The following is a 20,721-nucleotide window of genomic DNA, read 5'->3' as shown; positions in this document are numbered from 1 at the left end:
ACAATGGAAGCTATGTCTCTCATTACTGGACAAAGAATTAGATATATAGAAAGGGAGAAACTGGGGCGTCTGGGTGGCTCAGTGGGTTAAGCCTCTGCGTTCGGCTCAGGTCATGATCTCAGGGTCCTGGGATCGAGCCCCCACATCGGGCTCTCTGCACAGCAGGGAGCCTGCTTCCTTTTCTCTCTGCCTGCCTCTCTTCTCTCTGTCAAATAAATGAATAAAATCTTTAAAAAAAAAAAAAAAAAGGAAGAAAGGGAGAAACTGAAATGAACTCTGGTGTTGGGAACAGAGTTGGAGATACTAGTATAAACTTACAACATTCAATACACACAATATATAACAAGTACAGATGTAAATACATATATATGTATAAACATAAGTATAAACAAATATATATCTGTACCATAGCTCTGTTCACTGACAAGGGTTGCCAGCAGCAGAACAATGATACCAATGAGTATGTCTTGACTTCTAAATATTATTACCATTCTTCACTAAAAAGTATCAGGGTTTCCTGGGAAAATGGCTGATTTCAGAGCCAGGGCAGGGATAGTACTCAGTGAACCTGCAACACTGCTTTGTGCTATAAAATAATTAAGTCCTCAAAATAGGATGGAGAGCATGCCAAAGGACACAGAAGCCAATTCAAAAGGGCTCCCACTGGCCAAGTGTGACAATTTCACTGTCAAGATAAATATTTATAATCTAATGAGTAAGAAATCACAAATCAATGCACCTCTGAATAACAAGGCAATTCTACATGATCACAAAAACACTATCACGGGGCGCCTGGGTGGCTCAGTGGGTTAAAGCCTCTGCCTTTGGCTCAGGTCATGATCCTAGGTTCCTGGGATTGAGCCCCCGCATCGGACTCTCTGCTCAGCAGGGAGCCTGCTTCCTCCTCTCTCTCTGCCTGCCTCTCTGCCTACTTGTGATCTCTGTCAAATAAATATATAAAATCTTAAAAAAACAAACAAACAAACAAAAAAACCCACTATCACATCCAGGAAATTAAGCCCTGCTTCAGTATTATCTAATATCACATCCATATCCATAACCAAGTATATCCACAATTATTCCCAAACTACTCTTTATGGCTTTATGCCTCGCTGAACTTTGACAGACAGAGATCACAAGTACGCAGAGAGGCAGGCAGAGAGAAAAGGGGTAAGCAGGCTCCCTGCTGAACAGAGAGTCCGATGCGGGGGCTCGATCCCAGGAACCTGGGATCACGACCTGAGCCAAAGGCAGAGACTTTAACCCACTGAGCCACCCAGGAGCCTCTAAACTCTTTTAACGTAAAACATTTTTCTTTTGTCTCTCACTACATAGACATTTTTTTTCAAGAGTTCAGACAAGCTGTTCTGTAGAATTTTTCACATTCTAAATTTATCTGATGGTTCGTTCACAATTAGATAAAGGTAAACATTTTTGGCAAGATAATTCATAAATGATGTATACTCCACAATGCATCACATTACAGAAAACATTAGTTTCTCCAATTACTGGTATTCTAACATGTTTCTTGTATTCCTATATTTCAAATTCAAAAAGAAATGACAGGCTTATGCAACCAGGAATTACCTTAATTATCCAGAGGACAAGATGGCTTGAATCTATAGTCTCAGAGCCTTAAGGACTGAAGTACAATCAAACACAGAGCTGTAGAAGCAGCAAAATTCTGAGACAAGCATTTCACTAGAACTCAAATCTCTGAACTTAATGCCTCAATCAAATTTTCTCTCATATTCTATATCTAAGATATACGAATAATTTAAGTAAACTCTGTGCTCAATGTGGTGCTTGAACCCATCACCCTGAGATCAAGAGTCTCATGTTCTAATTACTGAGCCAGCCAGGTGCCCCAAACATATGAATAACTTATTTTCATTTTTAAAAGGAAAGATTAAAAATACATGACTTGGAAACAACTCAAATGTCTCTCAAGTGGAAAACCAATAAACTGTGATACATCAATACTACGGAATATTATTAAGCAACAAAAAGGAACAAATTAGTGGGCACCTGGCTGGCTGTCAATTGGGCAACCACCTCTTGATTTTGCTTCAGGTCCCGGTCTCAGGGTCATGGGATAGGGCCCTAATAGGCTCTGTGCTCAGCGTGGTGTCTGCTTAGAATACTCTCCCTCTCCCTTTGACGATCCCCCTTTACTCCCTTTACTTTACTCCCCCACTGAGCTAATAAATAAAAGCTTAAAAAAAAAAAAAAAAACAGAAAAAAGTAGAGATACATACAACAAAATGGGTGAATCTCTAATTATTATGCTAAGCTGAAGAGGTCAGACTCAATATACAGTTCCATTTCCATGCTATACTAGAATAGGCAAAACTACACGGAACAGGTCAGTGGCTCCAAGAGGCTGGTCTGGGAGGCAGAAGGTACACATGGAGAGAGGAAAGGGCTTACAGAGGGACACAGAGGAGTTTTAGGGGGTGGCAGACCTCTTTTATATATCTTTTTTTTTTTTTAAAGATTTTATTTATTATTTGACAGAGATCACAAGCAGGAAGAGAGAGAGTGGGAGGCAGTCTCCCTGCTGAGCAGAGAGCCCAGTGCGGGGCTTGATCCCAGGACCCTGGGATCATGACCTGAGCTGAAGGCAGAGGCTTTAATACACTGAGCCACCCAGGCGCCCCCTGTTTTATATCTTAATTGTGGTGGTGGTTATGAAACTATATGCATTTGTCAAACTTGCCAAACTGGTTGAATCTTAAGAGTTATGTGGTTATAACTTAAAAAAAGATTTATTTTAGAAAGAGAGCAAGGAACCAGGGGGAAGGGGCCACTGTAGTTTTATCTTAATAAAAGTATACACACAGACATATTTCAAGAACTCCTTATAAACCAATATATTTAATAGTATATACCTCTTTATCATCTTCAGATTTCCTATCATCCTCCTCTTCCTCTTCTTTTTCTGATTTTTCTAATTCCTTTTGCTCTTCTTTTTGTTCTTCTACTTTAAGCTGTTTTGTCAATCGGGCTATTAACTGGGATTTTAATCCTTTAGAACTAAGAGCTCGACTTTCTAATTCTTTTCGGAGATCATTTACCTAAATATACAGAACATAAAAACACAGAAAAATAAAATGGGATACTGAAATAGGGAATAAACTATGCGCTTATCTTTTGTGTGGTTTTTTAAAATGGTGAAAAATACACTTGTACACCTCAGAACACGTTTATGAAAAGGCAAACTGATAGAATATTTTTCAAAAATAATCTATAACCTGTTTTAAAATGCTTTTTTAAAAAAATTCATGCTCTTTGACACAAATTCTAATGTATATCAATTTACCCTTAAGACATATTCTGAACACTGTGTGAGAAAAAAAAGAAAACAAAAAACCAAACCTCCACATATTTCACGTAACAGTCCCTTCCTCAAAAATGTGAAGAATCTAAATATCCAATAAAACATAATACCACATCAACCAGATGGGAGGAATACAGAACACTGAAAAATAATTACATGGGAAACACCAACCTTAACTGAAAAGGATGAGATTTCCAATATTTTATACGTGATCAGAACCAATCAACCAATCACAAAGCTTATACACATAAAAAAAATAATAGAAAAAATGCATTACAATTTTAACAGAGGTTGTGTTTGAGTTATAGGTTTGAGTAACTTTTATCTCTTATTATTCTATGTAGGTACCAGTTTTTAAAATACATTATATTTATAATCAAAAGAAATATGAGTTTTAAAATAAGAAATTTAACAGCAAAACCATCAGTTTGATAAAACTATCCTAGGATACAGACTTAATCTTCTTATGATATATATTCTCTACTTATTAAAAAAAGCAATGTGGGTTAAAAAAAAAACTAGTCTCATAAAAAGGAAGAAAATCAGTCTTTTGCTGATAACAGAAGTTTAAAAAAGGGTCAGCTTTTATGTGTTAAAAATAACAGTCTCCAAAATGTCGTGCTCTTCTGATCTACGTAGAATGTACATGCATAGAATTTTATGGATCTACATTCACATTATAAGCCCAGAAATGAAAAAGTGCAGAATGATAATAGGTCCAAAGACATTGGGGGCCAAAGAAAAACTAGTACAGCTTAAACAATGCTTTTCAAAAAAGGCTTTTAAATTATTCCTTCCCAGTTCAGATGTGTATCAATCTACTTTTTAAATATTATTTCAAAAATTAAAATAATCTCGATAATCCTTCTCCTGTTTCTTCCCTTATCCTTGAATTTAAACTACTTAAGTGCAGAAATTCTGCCTACTTGGTCAGTAGTCAAATAAAAAAATGATGTTACTCGCACTACAGATACTTGTATATTACATCTGACAGATACTGACTGAACTGATTTATGAACTCAACCTTTACTTAATCATTATACACACACACATAAATACAATATGGAATATTTATATAAAATCAGCAGACTTCATTTTTAATGGTTTTTTTATGATAAAACATTGATCTCATTCTCTATTCTTGCCAGAGATTTCACATTAAATACCATTAATTTCAAAGTTACCTTCATTGTCTTTGGATCAAGTTTAGACCAATGGGTAGGAGTGGAAATTTCTTTCGCTTCACCATCATCTTTCTCTTCTTCATCCTGATATACAAAGTTAAGAACATAATTACTATTCTGAAACCTTAAAATAAAGGTAATTTATTTTTAAAAGTCTGTTGCTGATCTGTGCAAGGTCACAAATGTTTCAGATTGTCTTCTCCTAAAGTTATTATTTAGGCAAGTCCACGTACATACATTCTACCACTTTTAACTGATCACAAAGACACTCATCAGCCAATCAAAGCCAGATCTGTGAAACACAAAAGGGTGATAAATTACAACACAAAGGATATCAGGGATGCACAAACACTGCCGGTCTCCACTAACCACACAGTGTGTGATCTTGCCCCAATTTTCAAGCCACCCAAAGTTAAGACTGATTTAGTCAGACCTTTCAAATGTACCAAAGACGATGCCACATAGCCTGAAATGCCAAATCTCTCAGACTTGTGGTTGTCCAATTTCAAATATCCATGACTAGAACTGATGACCGTGAAAGAGAAAATTTTTTAAATTTTAGAAAATGGCAAAATGTTTAAAATGGCTTAATACTGAATCTTGCTCAACAACTGGTCCCAGATTCCAGCAACTAGACCTATGATAAAAACAAAATTCTGTGCAATTTAAGCACAACTTATTTTCCTTTGAGGTCTCAGCACTCTTAAGTTAGCATACTAGACAAATTTTTTTTAAAAGAAAAGAAAATACAACTATACTGCTGAAAGCTGGATTACCAGTCGCTGTTACCAGTTATGTTCCTCCGTGTGTGTTTGTTATGTAGTGTGTGGTGTGCATTTGTGCCTGTGTTCCTGTGCCTGTGAGAAGCGGAAATAGAAAAAGGGATTAGCGTTCAGTGCCTGTTCTCCATCAGCCTCCTTGCGTTCACCCTGAAGCTTCTCGACCAGCTGCTGCTTGTATCCTCGGGAGAGGGTTTCCCACTCTGAGCGGGTGGGAAGGCAATGCCAAACATCCGGGAAAAATAAAACCACTGTCTCCACATGAGCTGGAACTGTACGCCCCTTGTGGGTCTCCTCAGGGCGATGGTAGCGAATCTCTGCAAAACGGTACCTGTTGCAAGGGAAGAAGCATGTTGGAAAAAAAATTCTAAAATACATTTTAAAGACCCTAGTTCACTTGTAGCACATCAAGTAAAGAAATTTTGCTGCAAGGACTTGAGGTTGGTCTAAAGAAAAAAAAATTATAGAAGCCATAGTTCCTCTTTTGGTACATTTGTACAATATTTTATGGTTAAAAGAATATGTTCCCCAAGGCATTTTCAAGTTTGATTATAGAGCTACCCATATTTTAGAGAATACCTGAAGAAGCTGGATAGCTGTTCAGATTTCATGTGCTAAAAAAAGAATATTCTTAATTAAGTCACAAGAAATACACTAAAATACAAAAGACAAATAAGCCTCAAGAGAAAATATGGCTGAACAAAAATAATCAGCAACTACATCATTTTATAACAAAAGAATTATAATGAAATGAAGTTCTCTTGACGATCTTCTCCAGCTATGCATGAAATGAAAAATATTTTCAACATACATCCAACTTCCGAAGTAAAGCATAACAAAACATTTAAATAATTTTCAGTTTATTTTGATTAGTTCTTAATCCTTTTCCCCTCCCAAACATTTTTGGCACCAAATAAACTTTTGCTACAAATGGGGATTTTCCTTTGAGATTACCTGCATGATCAAGACTGCTAAAATAAGGGGGAAGGGGAGGCTGACAGATAAGAACATCTATATAAACTATGAAAAAAACATTTCTAATCAAGAAATGAATTGGTACTTACCATTGTGTGCATACACTTAGATCAATGCCTGTCAGAGCCTTACAACAACGAATAGCAGTCTTAATCAACACAGAGGGGTCTTTTTCTGGGTCTGGTCCATCCAACGAAGGAGACCAGTGACCTCCAATGGCCATGGCTTCATCCTTGCCTTTCATGCCCACTAAAAACTAATTCAAAACAAAGAATCATTTACATGTATTATGCAATCTGTCAAATTACAGATAAAATACTTGAAAAGGAAAGGTACAAACCTTTCCAATATCATTTTTACTACCTCTGGTATCTGTCAGTCAAGGAAGAGTTCAGTTCATCGTGTTCCACACTGCATTTCAGCAATGGAATAGGATTTACACATCATAACTCATCCTTCTAAAATATTTCTTCAGATAAAGAATTCTTAAAGAAACAAGCTATAGTTCACACCTTAAAGGAATCCAAAGATATACTAATTCCATTACCACTAAACTTGTACTATGCTACAAATACAAAACACCAAAATGACAGCTGAACTAGTGATGTACAAATAAGCTATAGCCATAATCTGCAATGAAAAAATCTGTATCATTAAATTTTGAGTGCCTTAATACAAAAATTAGTTGTTAATAAAAGTGTAGTATTTTTAATTATATATACATATACAGTTAGAACTAAGCAAAGCAAATATACACCTGGCGTTAAAATAATGTGTCATTTTACCTTAACAAGTCTAGCAGGATGCTGAAATCCATCTCGAAGTTCTTGTGGGTCTTCAGCAAGAGCACATGACTTATGATACAAATCTTCCATACTAGGACTAGCCATCAGCATTACCTATTATAGTCAAATAATTCAATCCTGTCAAAAGTCTAAAGTAATGTAAAAAAATGAGAAGCACTACTAATTATCCTTACATAATAGATATCCAAAATTTTTTTGTAAAATGCAACAGCAGAAATGGTATTAGATATACTATATAGTGATAGAGTTTCAACTTCTCAAGAAATGCTTTTTGATTAACATTCTAAAATAGCCAAAAACTATCCAACCATAAGCAATATACTAAATGTTACCCTGAAGACTAATATACAGGGTATTTACCAACATTACATTTTTTTTTTTCACCAACAGTACATTTTATCTGATGCTACCAGAAGTCACAGAACATCCCAAAATGCTCAATAAAATCGACTTCATCTTCACGTTTATGGGTTTCAAAATGTTAAAACAATAACCATGAATTTCACAGCTTAAGAGATAAGACAAAGAGGTTAAATTAAATTACTTAAATAATCAAAACAGAAATCAGGCAGAAAAAAAAAAAAGCTATTTAGGTCTTAAACTCAACCACTTTCAGGAGATAAATTCCACACTCTTAATATGAGTAACTGCTCAGATGTTTTAGCTACATTTCACAGAATACAAACCTTTGCACTGTATAAATGGTCAGCATCTGGTGGATCAAGAATAGCCATATTTTTTTCTAAGGACTCTACTTCTCTGTGCATTACATAGAAATTGCAGTAATTTCCCAGCTGAAATGGTCTTGACAAAGGGAAAGCATCCACCCATGTAAACTGAGCATCAAAAAAGTCACTAGGTATATATAAATTCTGATAACGGCGCCTTAGTTCCATCATGTCACAACTAGGACTGAAAAACAGACATAAGTAAGTGAATAAATAGCCTTAATATCAAAGATTATATAAACATTCACTCCATTCCACATCTAAATATATAACCTGACATGATTTAAAGCCAGCTGAGACTGGTCAAGAGTCAATTATTAATGAGCTACAGATCTGCAAAGAGCCATGAAACCTTACTTGCAAATTTATCTACTTACAGCTTTAAATAAATAACTGGTACCTAAGTGTTACCTTCATTTCTTTGCTTTTTGTGTGTAGCTTGAAATACATTAGAGACCCTCTGAAATAACTTCAACACCAGCTCCAGAGAAGATATGAATAAAAAGCAGTTCTACCTCTGCTGAAACTATGAATTTTTTAGAAAATTACAATTCATATAGAATGGATACAAAGAAGGGAGAAGACTGTACCAAATGATGAGTATTCCTCAGTCAGGTTCATACAATGTAAACAAATAAAACTTACTTTTATAGTAAGATCCTGTATCAAGCATATTTATATAACATTCAAAATTAAGCATAAAAATCCACATGAAAGCTAAATCTAAATGTTTTTTAATTATCTAACACCTCCATAACGCTCTCTCTGTTAATGATTACGATCCATACCTGATTGTTTATTACGTAAAAAGAACAAGTTTCTTGCTTTTAAATCTGGCATATTGATTTTTTTAAAGGATGCTTTTCTTTTTCCTAAGAGGCAGAGCTTTTAAAGGAAAGAAACTCAAAGGTAAATCAATCTGGTAAAAGAAAAAAAGGATTTCTATTAAAAGCATAACAAAAAGTGGAAAACAACAATTTGTAAGATGAAAAAATAACCACTTGCCTTTTTTATAATTTTTCTTTTCACGGTCTTTTTTTTTTTTTTTTTTTAAGATTTTATTTATTCATTTGACAGACAGAGATCACAAGTAGGCAGAGAAGCAGGCAGAGAGAGAGAGAGGAGGAAGCAAGCTCCCTGCTAAGCAAAGAGCCTGATGCAGGGCTCGATCCCAGGACCCTGGGATCATGACCTGAGCTGAAGGCAGAGGCTTTAACCCACTCAGCCACCCAGGCGCCCCTTCACTGTCTTTTTTAAAGACAACTAAAGACAAGGTGTAAATTATGATCTAATGTATTTGTAGGGAATTTTTTAATTTAAAGATTAAAAATAACAATATATAATGACAAACTTGTCAAGTATGGTTGCTAACATTTGGATAATTCTGCTTCCAAATTAAGGAAAGTTTGAAAAATATGTATTTGAGTGTTTTTAAAAGTGTTGCAGACCGAGAGTACATATAATAGTTTCTTAGTTTTCCATCACTAGAATTTTTGAAGTTGTGTTCTAACCTATAGGATTTTAATTTACAATAAAACAAAAGATATACAAATGAGTCATTTCAGTATCTTATAATCACATTACTATAAAACAATCTTGATTTCTTCGAGAGAAGGTATGGTAATTTTAGAATGATTTTTACTTGTAATGGGTTGATTTAATGCTCTGGGAATTTATTTCAAAGTGCAGAAATGAAACTGTGATCGTCTAACTCGGAAGGAGATAGCTACTGAATTTACATTCTATTCATCGCAATTCTCCCCCAAAGGTAGCATTCTAGACTGCAATAGTCTAGAGCAGAGCTGCTCTATTTACTATCTTTGGGACTGGAGAAATGTTTTTCTTCTAGTAAGTTTCTCTGATATATGCAGTCTAGATATTTAAACATATATATGTAAACAGGAGTAACAAGAAAACTAGTATAAATTAAGAACTGGTCATTTGACCACATGACTACAGGAATACGAACTATTTAACAATTAAGCAAAGTTATTAAGCAAGATTTTTTGTGGCATTAAGTAGTTTAAGTAAATTATAATGTTTTACTCAACCTAGAACTGAATGTATAGAAATTTAAATTTTTGATAGGCCAGGATTAAGAATATTAATTATTAGTCTTTGTTGAAATACAGTAATACTTCCTTAGGAGACTGAAGTGCACACAGTTATTTGTTCCTATGCTAAACAGCCTTAAACACTGCTTTTAGTTTTTTTTTTTTTTAAAGATTTTATTTATTTATATGACAGAGAAGCAGGCAGAGAGAGAAGAGGAAGCAGGCTCCCAGCTGAGCAGAGAGCCCAATGCGGAGCTTGATCCCAGGACCGTGGGACCATGTCCTGAGCTGAAGGCAGAGGATTTAACCCACTGAGCCACCCACGTGCCCCTTAATGTTTCATTTTTATTTTACTGTTAATTTGTTTGCTCCACTTGTTAATTTATCTTTTATTCAATTGCCAGTGCCAGGGCCTTCAGATAATTCCTCCTCTCCCTTAGACTAAATTAGTCATTTTACCAATTTGCCTTTTTATGAACCACAACACTATAGTCATTACCTGGCCGTCATCCTACCACCACCATTAATTACGGAGTATCTACAACTGCCACAGATTGGACTGCTTTAGATATACACACACTAAATTTAACCTTAGTAATTCTGCTAGTTGATAAAACTTCCATTTTACAAATGAAACTAAGAAATTCTTGTTAACTTACCCATTACCTCTGACTCCAAGGGCTGAAAATGTGTTTATATATACATCTTTATGCATATACACATCTGTGAGTATATAATGAAGATCTATGTTGCTATTATGTCACACTATCACAACTAACTTGAAATAACAGGTCCACTGCTGTGTTATTACTCCATCACACACAATGAACTACCCATGGACTTAATAAAGTTATCAATAAATCTGGACCTTAAATGATTGTAACTTTAAGGAATATATTAAAAAAAAATAAGTTGATCACAAGGAGCTATCGTTTTCAATAGCTATCTTTAATGATTTTATGAATATATGAAAATACACTCCTACTTCAAATTACATTTCTACCCTATATAAATTAAAAACTAGGGATGAAAGTTGTAAGAAAAGTATCTCTATAACACAGTCTACTAAATTAGACAAATTACAAAATTGGTTATTTAATAAAACAATGGGGGAAAAAACTTACCAATCTAATGAAAATTTTGAAAACTGAACTGTGTAACGTGGAACAACACGTCGAACTCTCCGAGGTGATCGTTCTCGCTCTCTTCGAGGAGATCTCTCCCGGGAACGTTTTCTCTGAGGAGATCTTTCTCTGGATCTACGTCGTTCTCTCTCCCTTTCACGACTTAAAACAAAATTTTCTAAAATTACTAGTATTTCTGGCATTACTGAACAGTTCTTTTTATAAAACAGGTAATATAAGATTCTCTAATATATTTAAACTTCTTAAAAATTGTTGTAAAATATGTGTAACATGAACTTACTATTTAATCATTTTTAAATATACAGTTAGTGGCATTATGTGCATTCACAATGTGCACCATGTTTAAAAAAAACATACCTTCGGTCATCTTTTCTGTTAGGCACTTGATCCCCTCTGTCATTCCTTCCTGAAAATCTGGATGGTGGATCTAATCTTCGTGCAGGTTGTGGCTGCGAAACTATACGAACAGGAGGCTGCAATAAACCAGCTTTAAAAGACACAGAAATAAAAAAATTTAACTTAAATAAAAGCATTATCTAGTTAAGTTTTTACAACTAGAGAAAGTTGGCTAATATTTTAAGCTTTGTGGCCAGGAAACAGTTGACACTACTTGTATATTTGTATGTATTTTTTACAATCATTTAAAATGGAAAGGTCAGGGGGTGCCTGGGTGGCTCTGTGGTTTAAGCCTCTGCCTTCAGCTCAGGTCATGATCCCAGGGTCCTGGGATCTAGCCCCACATCAGGCTCTCTGCTCAGGAGGGAGCCTGCTTCTCCCTCTCTCTCTGCCTACTTCTGCCTACTTGTGATTTCTCTCTCTGTCAAATAAGTAAATAAAAAATCTTTAAAAAAAATGCAAATGTGATTTGTAGTTCAGGTACCATATAAACCAGGCCATGGACCAAATCAAAGGGCTATAGTTTGAAATCCCCGATCCACAGAGAGTAAACCAAAGACTGCTGTACAATTTGTTCACAGTGTGCCAAACTATTATCCAAAGTTTCCACAGAGAAAAAGAACTCCTTAGTGAGAGCTCTCCACTCTGACCTAGTAATCAAATTTAGCATCAATTAACAGAAGAATGTGCCTCCTAATATAATATAATACAAATTACAAAACCTCAACTGTAATGTGTCCTGGCCAAAGCCTTTCGTTTTCTCTTTATAAGAGAGAGAGTGCAAGTGAGTCAGGGGGTGGTGTGTTAGGGGAAGAAGGTGAGGAAGAAAGAGAATCTTAAGCAGGCTCCACACCCAGCAGAGAGTCTGACACAGAGACTCAACTTCAAAACCCTAACATCATGAACTGAAAGGAGATAGCTTAACTGACAGACCCACCCAGGTGCCCCTTACTAAAGCCTTTACACTTATTCTATTAGGTTCATAGTTTATACGGCAGATAGAAGAACAAGGTAAAAACATCACGAGGAATAAAGGGACATCCATAATACCATATTCCAAAAGAATCCACAAGACAAAAGGGACATCCATAATACCATATTCAAAAAGAATCCACAAGACAACTAGCCTAATTTCTTCAAAAAGTCAAAGTCGTGAAAGAAGAAAGAAAAGGTGGGAAACTGGGGCACCTGGGTTGCTCAGTCAGTTGAGTGTCCAACTCTTAATTTCAGCTCAAGTCATAATCCCAGGGACCTCTGCTTTGGGATTTTCTCTCCCTCTCTTTCAGCCCTCTACCTTCCCCTCCACCCCCACACTCTTTTACATAAATATTTGAAAAAAAGAAAAAGTAGGAAACTATTCCAGAATAAAAAAAACTAAGGTAATATAACCAAACACAATGGATAAAAGCTGACTGGCTTTTTGTTTAGGAAACAAAAAACCACCTTCAAAGACATCTGGGAGACAAATGGAGAGATCTGAATATACTAAAACACTTGAATCCTTTTTCTTAGATGAATTAATAGATTGCAATTATATAGGAAAATGGTCTCAGGGTGCCTGGGTGGCTCGGTCAATAAAGCCTCTGCCTTTGGCTCGGGTCATGATCCCAGGGTCCTAGGACTGAGCCCCGCATGGGTCTCCCTGCTCAGCAGGGAGCCTGCTTCTCCCTCTCCCACTCCCACTCCCCTGCTTGTGTTCCCTCTCTTGCTGTCCCTCTCTCTCTGTCAAATAAATAATATCTTTGGGAAAAAAAAAAATAGAAAGATGTTCTCTTTTAGAAAGGACGCCTGGGTGACTTAGTCGGTTGGGTGTCTGCCTTCTGCTCAGGTTGTGATCCCAGGGCTCTGGCATCAAGTCCCACATCAGACTCCCTCTCCCTGCTGCTCCCCTGCTTTTGCACACACTTTCCCTGACAAATAAATAAAATCTTAAAAAAAAAAAAAAATAGAAAGGTCATGCTTCAGCATATAGATGTGAAGTATCAGTCTAAATGCTTCAAATGAATAAGCAAAAACGGGTGTATTTGAATACATGTAAACAGATAAAACACAAAGTAAAATGTTAACATTACAGGATTGAAGTATGTAAGTGATCACTTTACAGTTCTTTCAAAATTTTTGTACAGTTGAAAATTTTCATGATAAAAACTAAGGATGAAAGAAACAGCTAACTTATGAACATTTCTTATGTTAAGAAATCCTAGTTGCTGGGGTGACTAGGTGGCTCAGTGTGTTAAGCCTCTGCCTTCAGCTCAGTTCATGATCTCAGGGTTCTTCGATGGAGCTCCATCCACATAGGGCTCTTCGATGGAGCTCCACATAGGGCTCTCTGCTCAGCAGGGAGCCTGTTTCCCTCCCCCCGCCCCCCCACCTGCTCTCTGCCTACTTGTGATCTCTGTCAAATAAATAAATAAAATCTTAAAAAGAAAGAAAAAAATCCTTAGTTGGCAATGGAAATTTTCTTTTTTTAAAGACTTTGACAGAGAGAAAGAGAGAGCACAAGCAGAGGAGCAGCAGGAGGAGCAGGAGAAGCTGAGTAGAGAGCCTGATATGGCGGTTGATCCCAAGTCCCTGGGATTATGACCTGAGCCAAAGGTAGACGCTTAATCAACTGAACCACCTAGGCACCCCTAAGTAAAATCTTTTAAAAACAAACAAACAGGGGCACCTGGGTTGCTCAGTCATTAAAGTGTCTGCCTCCAGTTTGGGTCATATTCTCAGCATCCTGGGATTGAGAAGCACCCCCCCCCGCCCCGCCATAGCAGGCTCCCTGCTCAGCAGGAGGCCTGCTTCTCCCTCTGCCTGTTGCTTCCCCTGCTTGTGTTACCTCTCTCTTCCTATTTCTGTCATGAATAAATAAAATCTTTAAAACAAAACAGGACAGCTAGGTGGCTCAATCAGTTAAGCATCTGCCTTCACGTCAGGTCATGATCCCACAGTTCTGAGATTGAGCCCCACATTGTGCTCCCTGCTCAGAGGGGAAATATGCTTCTCCCTCAGCCCCTCACTCCTACTTAAGCACGCATGCACTCTCTCTCATTCACTCTCCAATAAATAAATAACAATTAAAAAAAAAAGAAAAAGTCAGTCATACACAGCAGATTATATAAATGGAATCAAACACTGTAACATTCAAGAGACATATCTAAACTGTATTAGATGGAGGGGAGGGAGGGGAGAGGGATGAGGGATCTGTACCCTTGAAGCAATACATTATGTGTTAATAAAAAAAACTCACCTGTAGTATGTGGACACATATTTAGAGAGTAAAACCATTAAAAAAGACTGAACAGCAAAATTCTAATTTCTTACCCAAAAAATTACGTATGTATATTCAGTAACTCATTACACTGTAATCTCTTTTCATTATTTTATATGTGATATAATAAGAGAAAATGTCATAAATGACACTTAAAAAATATTAATTAGGGGCACCTGCACGGCTCAGCTGTAAGCATCTGACCCTTGATTTTGGCTCACATCACGACCTCAAGGTCATGGGATAGAGCCCTGCATTGGACTACACACTTGTCAGAATCTGCTTTAATTTCTCTCCTCTCCCTCCCTCTCTGCTCTTCTCCCTGCTCCTGTGCTCTTTCTCTAAAATAAGTCAATCTTAAAAAAAAAAAAAAGAAAAGAAAAAAAGCCCACCAAAAACAACAAAAAAATGAATTAAGTAGGCTTTTTTGTTGGGTCACCTGGTGGCTCAGTCAGTTGACCATCTGCCTTCGGTTAAGGTCGTGACCCTACGGTCCTGGGTTCGAGCCCCACATTTGGCTCCCTGCTAGGCAGTCTGCTTCTCCCGCTCCCCCTGCCCCCTCCCCTCATTTTCACTCTATTTATAAAGAAGTAAAATCTTGAAAAAAACAAAAAAAAAAACACCAAAAAAACACCCCCGCTTCTCTTAAGCCAAGGTTATCTTGTTACCATTTCAATTAAAACAGTGTCCAGAATTTCAAATAATTAATTTACAAAGTAAAATGTAAAATACAGCTCACTTATTTCATGCACTGTAATTCAACAAGTAATTTAAAGTACTGCCACCATGGGGCGCCTGGATGTCTCAGTTGTTAAGCATCTGCCTTCAGCTCTGGTCATGATCCCAGGGTCCTGGTATCAAGTCCTACATTGGGCTCCCTGCTCAGGGGGAAGCCTGCTTCTCCCTCTCCTACTATCCCTGCTTATATTCCCTCTCTCACTGTGTTTCTGTCAAATAAATAAAATCATCTTAAAAAAATAAAGTACTACCACCAAAGAACATATACATAAAATATTATGTTTAGGGGCATGTGGTTAGCCCAGTGGGTTAAGTAGGAAACTCTGGATTTTGGCTCAGGTCATGACGTTACAATCCTGGGACTGAGCCCCATGTTGGGCTCCCTGGTTAGCGGAGACTCTGCTTATAGATTCTCTTCTCTCCCTGTCTGCCCCTCCCCACAATTAACTAAATCTTTAAAAATACAGTAAATAAAATGTTATGATTATATGAAATTTTCTTCAATTACAGATAAGATACCAATAAAGGGATTGGGGATTAACAGTTCTGATATTTAAGTTCACAAAGAGCATCTCTTTCTGTAAGAGCAATAACGGGAGCCTGGGTGGCTCAGATGTTAAGCATCTGCTTTTAGTTCAGGTCATGATACCAGAGTCCTGGTTAAGCCTCAGGTCGGGCTCCCAGCTCAGCGGGGAGTCTACTTCTCCCACTCTCTCTGCCTCTGCTTCTCCTGCTGCTTGTGCTTTCTCTCTCAGTCTCTGTCTCAAATTAATAAATAAAATCTTTTTAAAAAATCTTTTAAAAAATCTTTTTAAAAAAGTTAAAATTTAAAAAAAATACAAGAGCAATAAAATAAAAATACTTCCAAACAGCTACAGAAGTAGAAGTGGTCTGCATAAGATACTTACTTGCAAGTATTCTGGAAATCCTGCCTTTTTTTCTTTATAATTAAAAGCATATTCTCATTATTTTAACTACACAGTTGTAAAAGTTATGTGTTAGCCTGAAACTGAAAAGACACATTACAAGTAATACCTTTTTGCTGTGGCTGCTGTAATAAAGGCTGTGGCTGAGTCTGCAATAATGGTGTAATAGAAGCTGCTGAGATCTGGGCTTGCAGCAAGGACTGGGGTTGGGGCTGCGCCTGAACACCAAATGTCGTCTGTGGTGCAATTGGCTGAAGTACAGCAGGAGGAGTCTTCAGTAAAGGCTGAGTTTGGGATTGATTCTTAACCAAAATGAAGAAATAAAATAAAAATTTGAAGAGGAAGAAAAAACTTAGAAAATTAGAAGATGAATCACCCAATACTGTAACACCTAACCCAGTATTTTATATACCTGATTCGGTAGTGTCTGAATTCTTTGAGCATTCCATTTAAAAGGCATATTGGGATTATATGTAGCTTCGACCAATACTCTGTCACCCACTTGGGGGGTTTTGCCTTTGACAGCACTGGAAAAAAAAAAATTAAGTTAAATATATACACAATAAAGAGATTCCTCCAAAAAAATTTTGTATATGTAGTATTTTATCAAACGTAAACTATCTGAAATGGAAGTCTAAAAGAAAAAACTCTCTTAAGAAGTAAATATACCTCGACTTATTTTATTTTAGAACAAATGTTTTACCCTGAAAAACACAGGGTTTGAAATGTTAGAAATAACTTTGCACCTCATATTCTGCCAATATTGTGTCTCTCCATCTACAGTACGTTCTAACTTTTACAATCCAAGAGTAAGATTTTCCTTGTGCTGTGGAGAAATGAAGATGGATGGTACACAGGAGACCAATTTCCAGAAAAATATCATATGATAATTAAATTTAATTTCCCAAATAAAGTACTTCTAAAACAGTTCACTAGAATACAGTAGAAATATCCACATGCAACCACATCACACTAACAAAATAGTATTTTGAATGTTAGTCATTATTCATTCAATCCTACCCATTAATTTTTCAATTAAAAATGCTTTTTTAGTACATAGTGTCATTAGATAAGTCAAACATATTAAATTTTAAAAGGCATATGACTAGTTCAATCTCTGCTCTCACTGTAAGTCTGCCCATGGTGAGTTAAAAATATTAACTAATTCCTGTAAAATATGTATAAAGAGTTCACCATAATTATTTTATTCAGTAACCAGAAGATATCTTCACTCATTTTCTCCATGAATAAAGGCCAGATATAAATATAATGTAAGCTAGATGGTTAAAAGAAAAAATTATAATTAAACTATAATGCTATGCCACAATTTGGTCTTATCAATATATTTCATGCTAAACAAAAGAAGGCATTTGCCAACACCTAATTAAGTTACCTAAGCTGAAAGAATACATCTTCATCCACAAATCCAAATGTATCATGGAGTTTCGTAACTACTCCTGTAAAAACACGTTGTTTCTGAGGCTGGGTTTGTTGCTGACTGGACCTCGGTGTGGGGTACGATACAGTTATCTGGGCTGCAGGCTGAGGAGTAGACAGGCTAAGGCTTGTAGGCAATGCAACAGCTGGCTATAAAACAAAATCAAGATCGAATTAAGCTAATGAAATACTCTAGAAATTAAAAATGACCACTCAAAACTAATGCGAAATGCTAAAATTAACTTATTTGAAGTTAGGAAATACTCATGTACACGTTGAAGGTAAGAATCAAGTCTGAAAAAAACTTTACTATCTACCTCAACAACATTAAATTCCATAAAATTAATATTGTCGCAGCCTGTTCCAGGCAAAGAAAATACCATACTAAAATGAGATTTAAGAATACTGCAGGAGCACCTGGTGGCTTAGTAGGTTGAGTGTCCCAGCTCTTGATTTTAGCTCAGGTCATGATTTCAGGGTCGAGATGGAGCCCTGCACTCAGGAGGGAGTCCCTCTGGGATTCTCTTACTTATTCTCCCTCTGCCCCTACTCACACTTGAGTGAGCACACACGTGCGAGCACACACTCTCTAAGATAAATAATGCACATTGAGGCGCCTAGGTGGCTCAGTCACTTAAGCATCTGACTCATGATTTCTCAGGTTGTGAGATCAAGGCCCACATCAGACTCATGTGCTGGGCATGGAGCCAGCTTAAGATTCTCTCTCCCCTTGGGGAGGGTATGTGCTATGGTGAGTGCTGTGAAGTGTGCAAATCTGGCGATTCACAGACCTGTAGCCCTGGGGATAAAAATATATTATATGTTTATAAAAAAATTTAATTTAATTTAATTTAAAAAAAATTCTCTCTCCCTCTTCCTGTGCACTGCCCCCCTTAAAAAAATACTCTGTATGTTAGGGGTAGATGCCTGGCTGGCTCAGTTGGTGGAGTATGGGACTCTTGATCTCGCGGTTGTGGGCTCAAACCCCACATTGGGAGTAGAGATTACTTAAAAACAAAAACGTGCAAATTTTAGTCCCCTCTTAGAAATTCAAATAGTGGCATAATACTCAGCAAGGTCCTATATAAGTGAAATAGGTAAAAAAAAAAAAAAAAAAAAGACAAATATGTATAATCTCACTTACATGTGAAATCTAAAAAAAAAAAAAAAAAAAAAAAAAAAAAAATTCATAGAAACAGAATAGAAGCTTGGTGATTGCCAAGGGTATGGAGGAAGAAATGGATGAAGTTGGTCAAAAAGTACAAACGTCTAGTTATAAGCTAAATATTAAGTTCCACGGATGTAATGTACAGATAATGACCATAATACACTATTTGTGTATTTGAAAGTTGCTGACATAGTAGCTCTTAAAAGTTCTCAACAGAAAAAAATTTTAACGATGTGAGGTGATTCATGTTAAAAAGACTCTTATTATGGTCACCATTTCACAATATATACATAAATCAAACTATGTTGTATACCTTCTGTTAATACAACCTTACATACCAATCATCTTTCCATAAAACTGAACAAGAAAAATGTTAACACTTTCATTTGTCTATTCTGGCATAATCAAACATAAACAGCATATTGCTGTTAAAATGTCTATATATAAATAGAAATAAAATCATCAGAAACAAAGAAATAATCATCTGACTCTTCAAGGCAAAACAAGAATTCAACATTTCTCAGACTATGACCACAAAATTATTTCCCATGAAATTTCTTTAACATTCTGAGACAATAATGATTTATGGGGGCAAACTGGGAAATGCTATTCCAAGAAAAGACTAGACTGCTTTTTATAGATTTTCTACTCAGTTTGGAAATTCTATTGGGAGACTGAAAATACAAGATCAGTGTCAGTTAATTTTGATTCCTTAATAAAAACAAAGTGAGGCTGACTTCTCAAGTGATTTTTTTTTTTTTACAAAAATAATATATTCAAAACTAAAATGGTATGAAAAGGTTATAAACTACAAAGCTTCTTCTCTACTCCTGCTCCTCAGCTACCCAATTCCCTATCCATGGACAATCCCTGTTACGGGTTCTGCTTCCTTTTTATCAGTTTCATAGTATTTCACTTTAAGTCAGTAAACCATGGCCCCTGATCCAAATCCAGCCCACAGCTTATGATTTTGTGATTTTTGTACAGATCAGAAACCAGGGATGGTTTCCTACAATTTATTAATGATTTTATTCATTTATTTGAGAGACAGAGCATGAACCGGGGGCGGGGGGGCCGCTTGTGCAGAGGGAAAGGGACAGACTCCCTGCTCAGCTGGGAACCTTACACAGAGCTCAATCTCAGGACCCAGAGATCATGACCTGAGTGAAGTCAGACACCTAACTGAGGGGGTATAGCTCAGTGGTAGAGCATTTGAGTGCAGACACCTAACTGAGTCACCCATGTGCCCTGGTTTCTTAGACTTTAAAATAATTTTTAAAAAGAAAAAAAAAAAAAAAAAACAAAGACTTTAAGTCATCCACAAACCTAAAGGAGCACTATTTTAAGTTTAAAAATGTTAAGTGTCATAAATTTAAAAACGGGGCACTTGGGTGCTTCAGTCATTAGGAATCTGCCTTCGACTCAGGTCATGATCCCAGCATCCTGGGATGGGAGTCCCACATCGGGCTCCCTGCTCAGCAGAGAACCTGGTTCTTCCTCTCCAGCTCCCCTGTGCTTGTGCTCCCTCTCTTGCTCTCTGTTGTAAATAAATAAATCTTTTTTTTTAAAAAGTAAGTTTAGAAACGGGAAAGCCTTGGTGGCTGGCTGGTTAAGTCTCTAACTTGATTTTGGCTCAAGTCATGGTCTCAGGATCATAGGATTAAGCCCCATATCAGGCTCTACACTCTCACTGCTCTTTACTGTGCACTCTCCCCCTGCTCTTTACTGTGCACTCTCTCTCAAATAAATAAAATATGTATTTTTTGAAGTTCAAAAACACTTTAAG

General features: G+C 36.5%; 1 protein-coding gene and 1 non-coding gene across 4 annotated transcripts in view; both read right to left on the bottom strand.

The window, feature by feature from the left end:
- The window catches only part of CCAR1 (cell division cycle and apoptosis regulator 1), a 68,100-nt gene that overhangs the window by 26,033 nt on the left and 21,346 nt on the right, over positions 1-20,721 (bottom strand). For all 3 annotated transcript variants that reach the window (XM_044239651.1, XM_044239653.1, XM_044239652.1), the window contains 11 exons: positions 17,724-17,917; positions 16,743-16,857; positions 16,440-16,632; positions 11,369-11,498; positions 10,991-11,152; positions 7,771-7,996; positions 7,064-7,177; positions 6,368-6,534; positions 5,424-5,634; positions 4,525-4,608; positions 2,892-3,077 (listed from right to left, as the gene is read on the bottom strand). In XM_044239651.1, the coding sequence (XP_044095586.1) occupies positions 2,892-3,077; positions 4,525-4,608; positions 5,424-5,634; positions 6,368-6,534; positions 7,064-7,177; positions 7,771-7,996; positions 10,991-11,152; positions 11,369-11,498; positions 16,440-16,632; positions 16,743-16,857; positions 17,724-17,917 (1,782 nt within the window). The remainder of the gene's footprint in view (positions 1-2,891; positions 3,078-4,524; positions 4,609-5,423; positions 5,635-6,367; positions 6,535-7,063; positions 7,178-7,770; positions 7,997-10,990; positions 11,153-11,368; positions 11,499-16,439; positions 16,633-16,742; positions 16,858-17,723; positions 17,918-20,721) is intronic.
- Positions 6,666-6,730, bottom strand: LOC122901647. The gene has a single exon (XR_006383637.1). It is a non-coding gene; the product is annotated as a small nucleolar RNA SNORD98 (small nucleolar RNA).

Source organism: Neovison vison, chromosome 2 (genome assembly GCF_020171115.1).
Source record: "Neovison vison isolate M4711 chromosome 2, ASM_NN_V1, whole genome shotgun sequence".
In the NCBI taxonomy this organism is placed as follows: domain Eukaryota; kingdom Metazoa; phylum Chordata; class Mammalia; order Carnivora; family Mustelidae; genus Neogale; species Neogale vison.
This window is presented reverse-complemented; position numbering and strand designations above follow the sequence as displayed.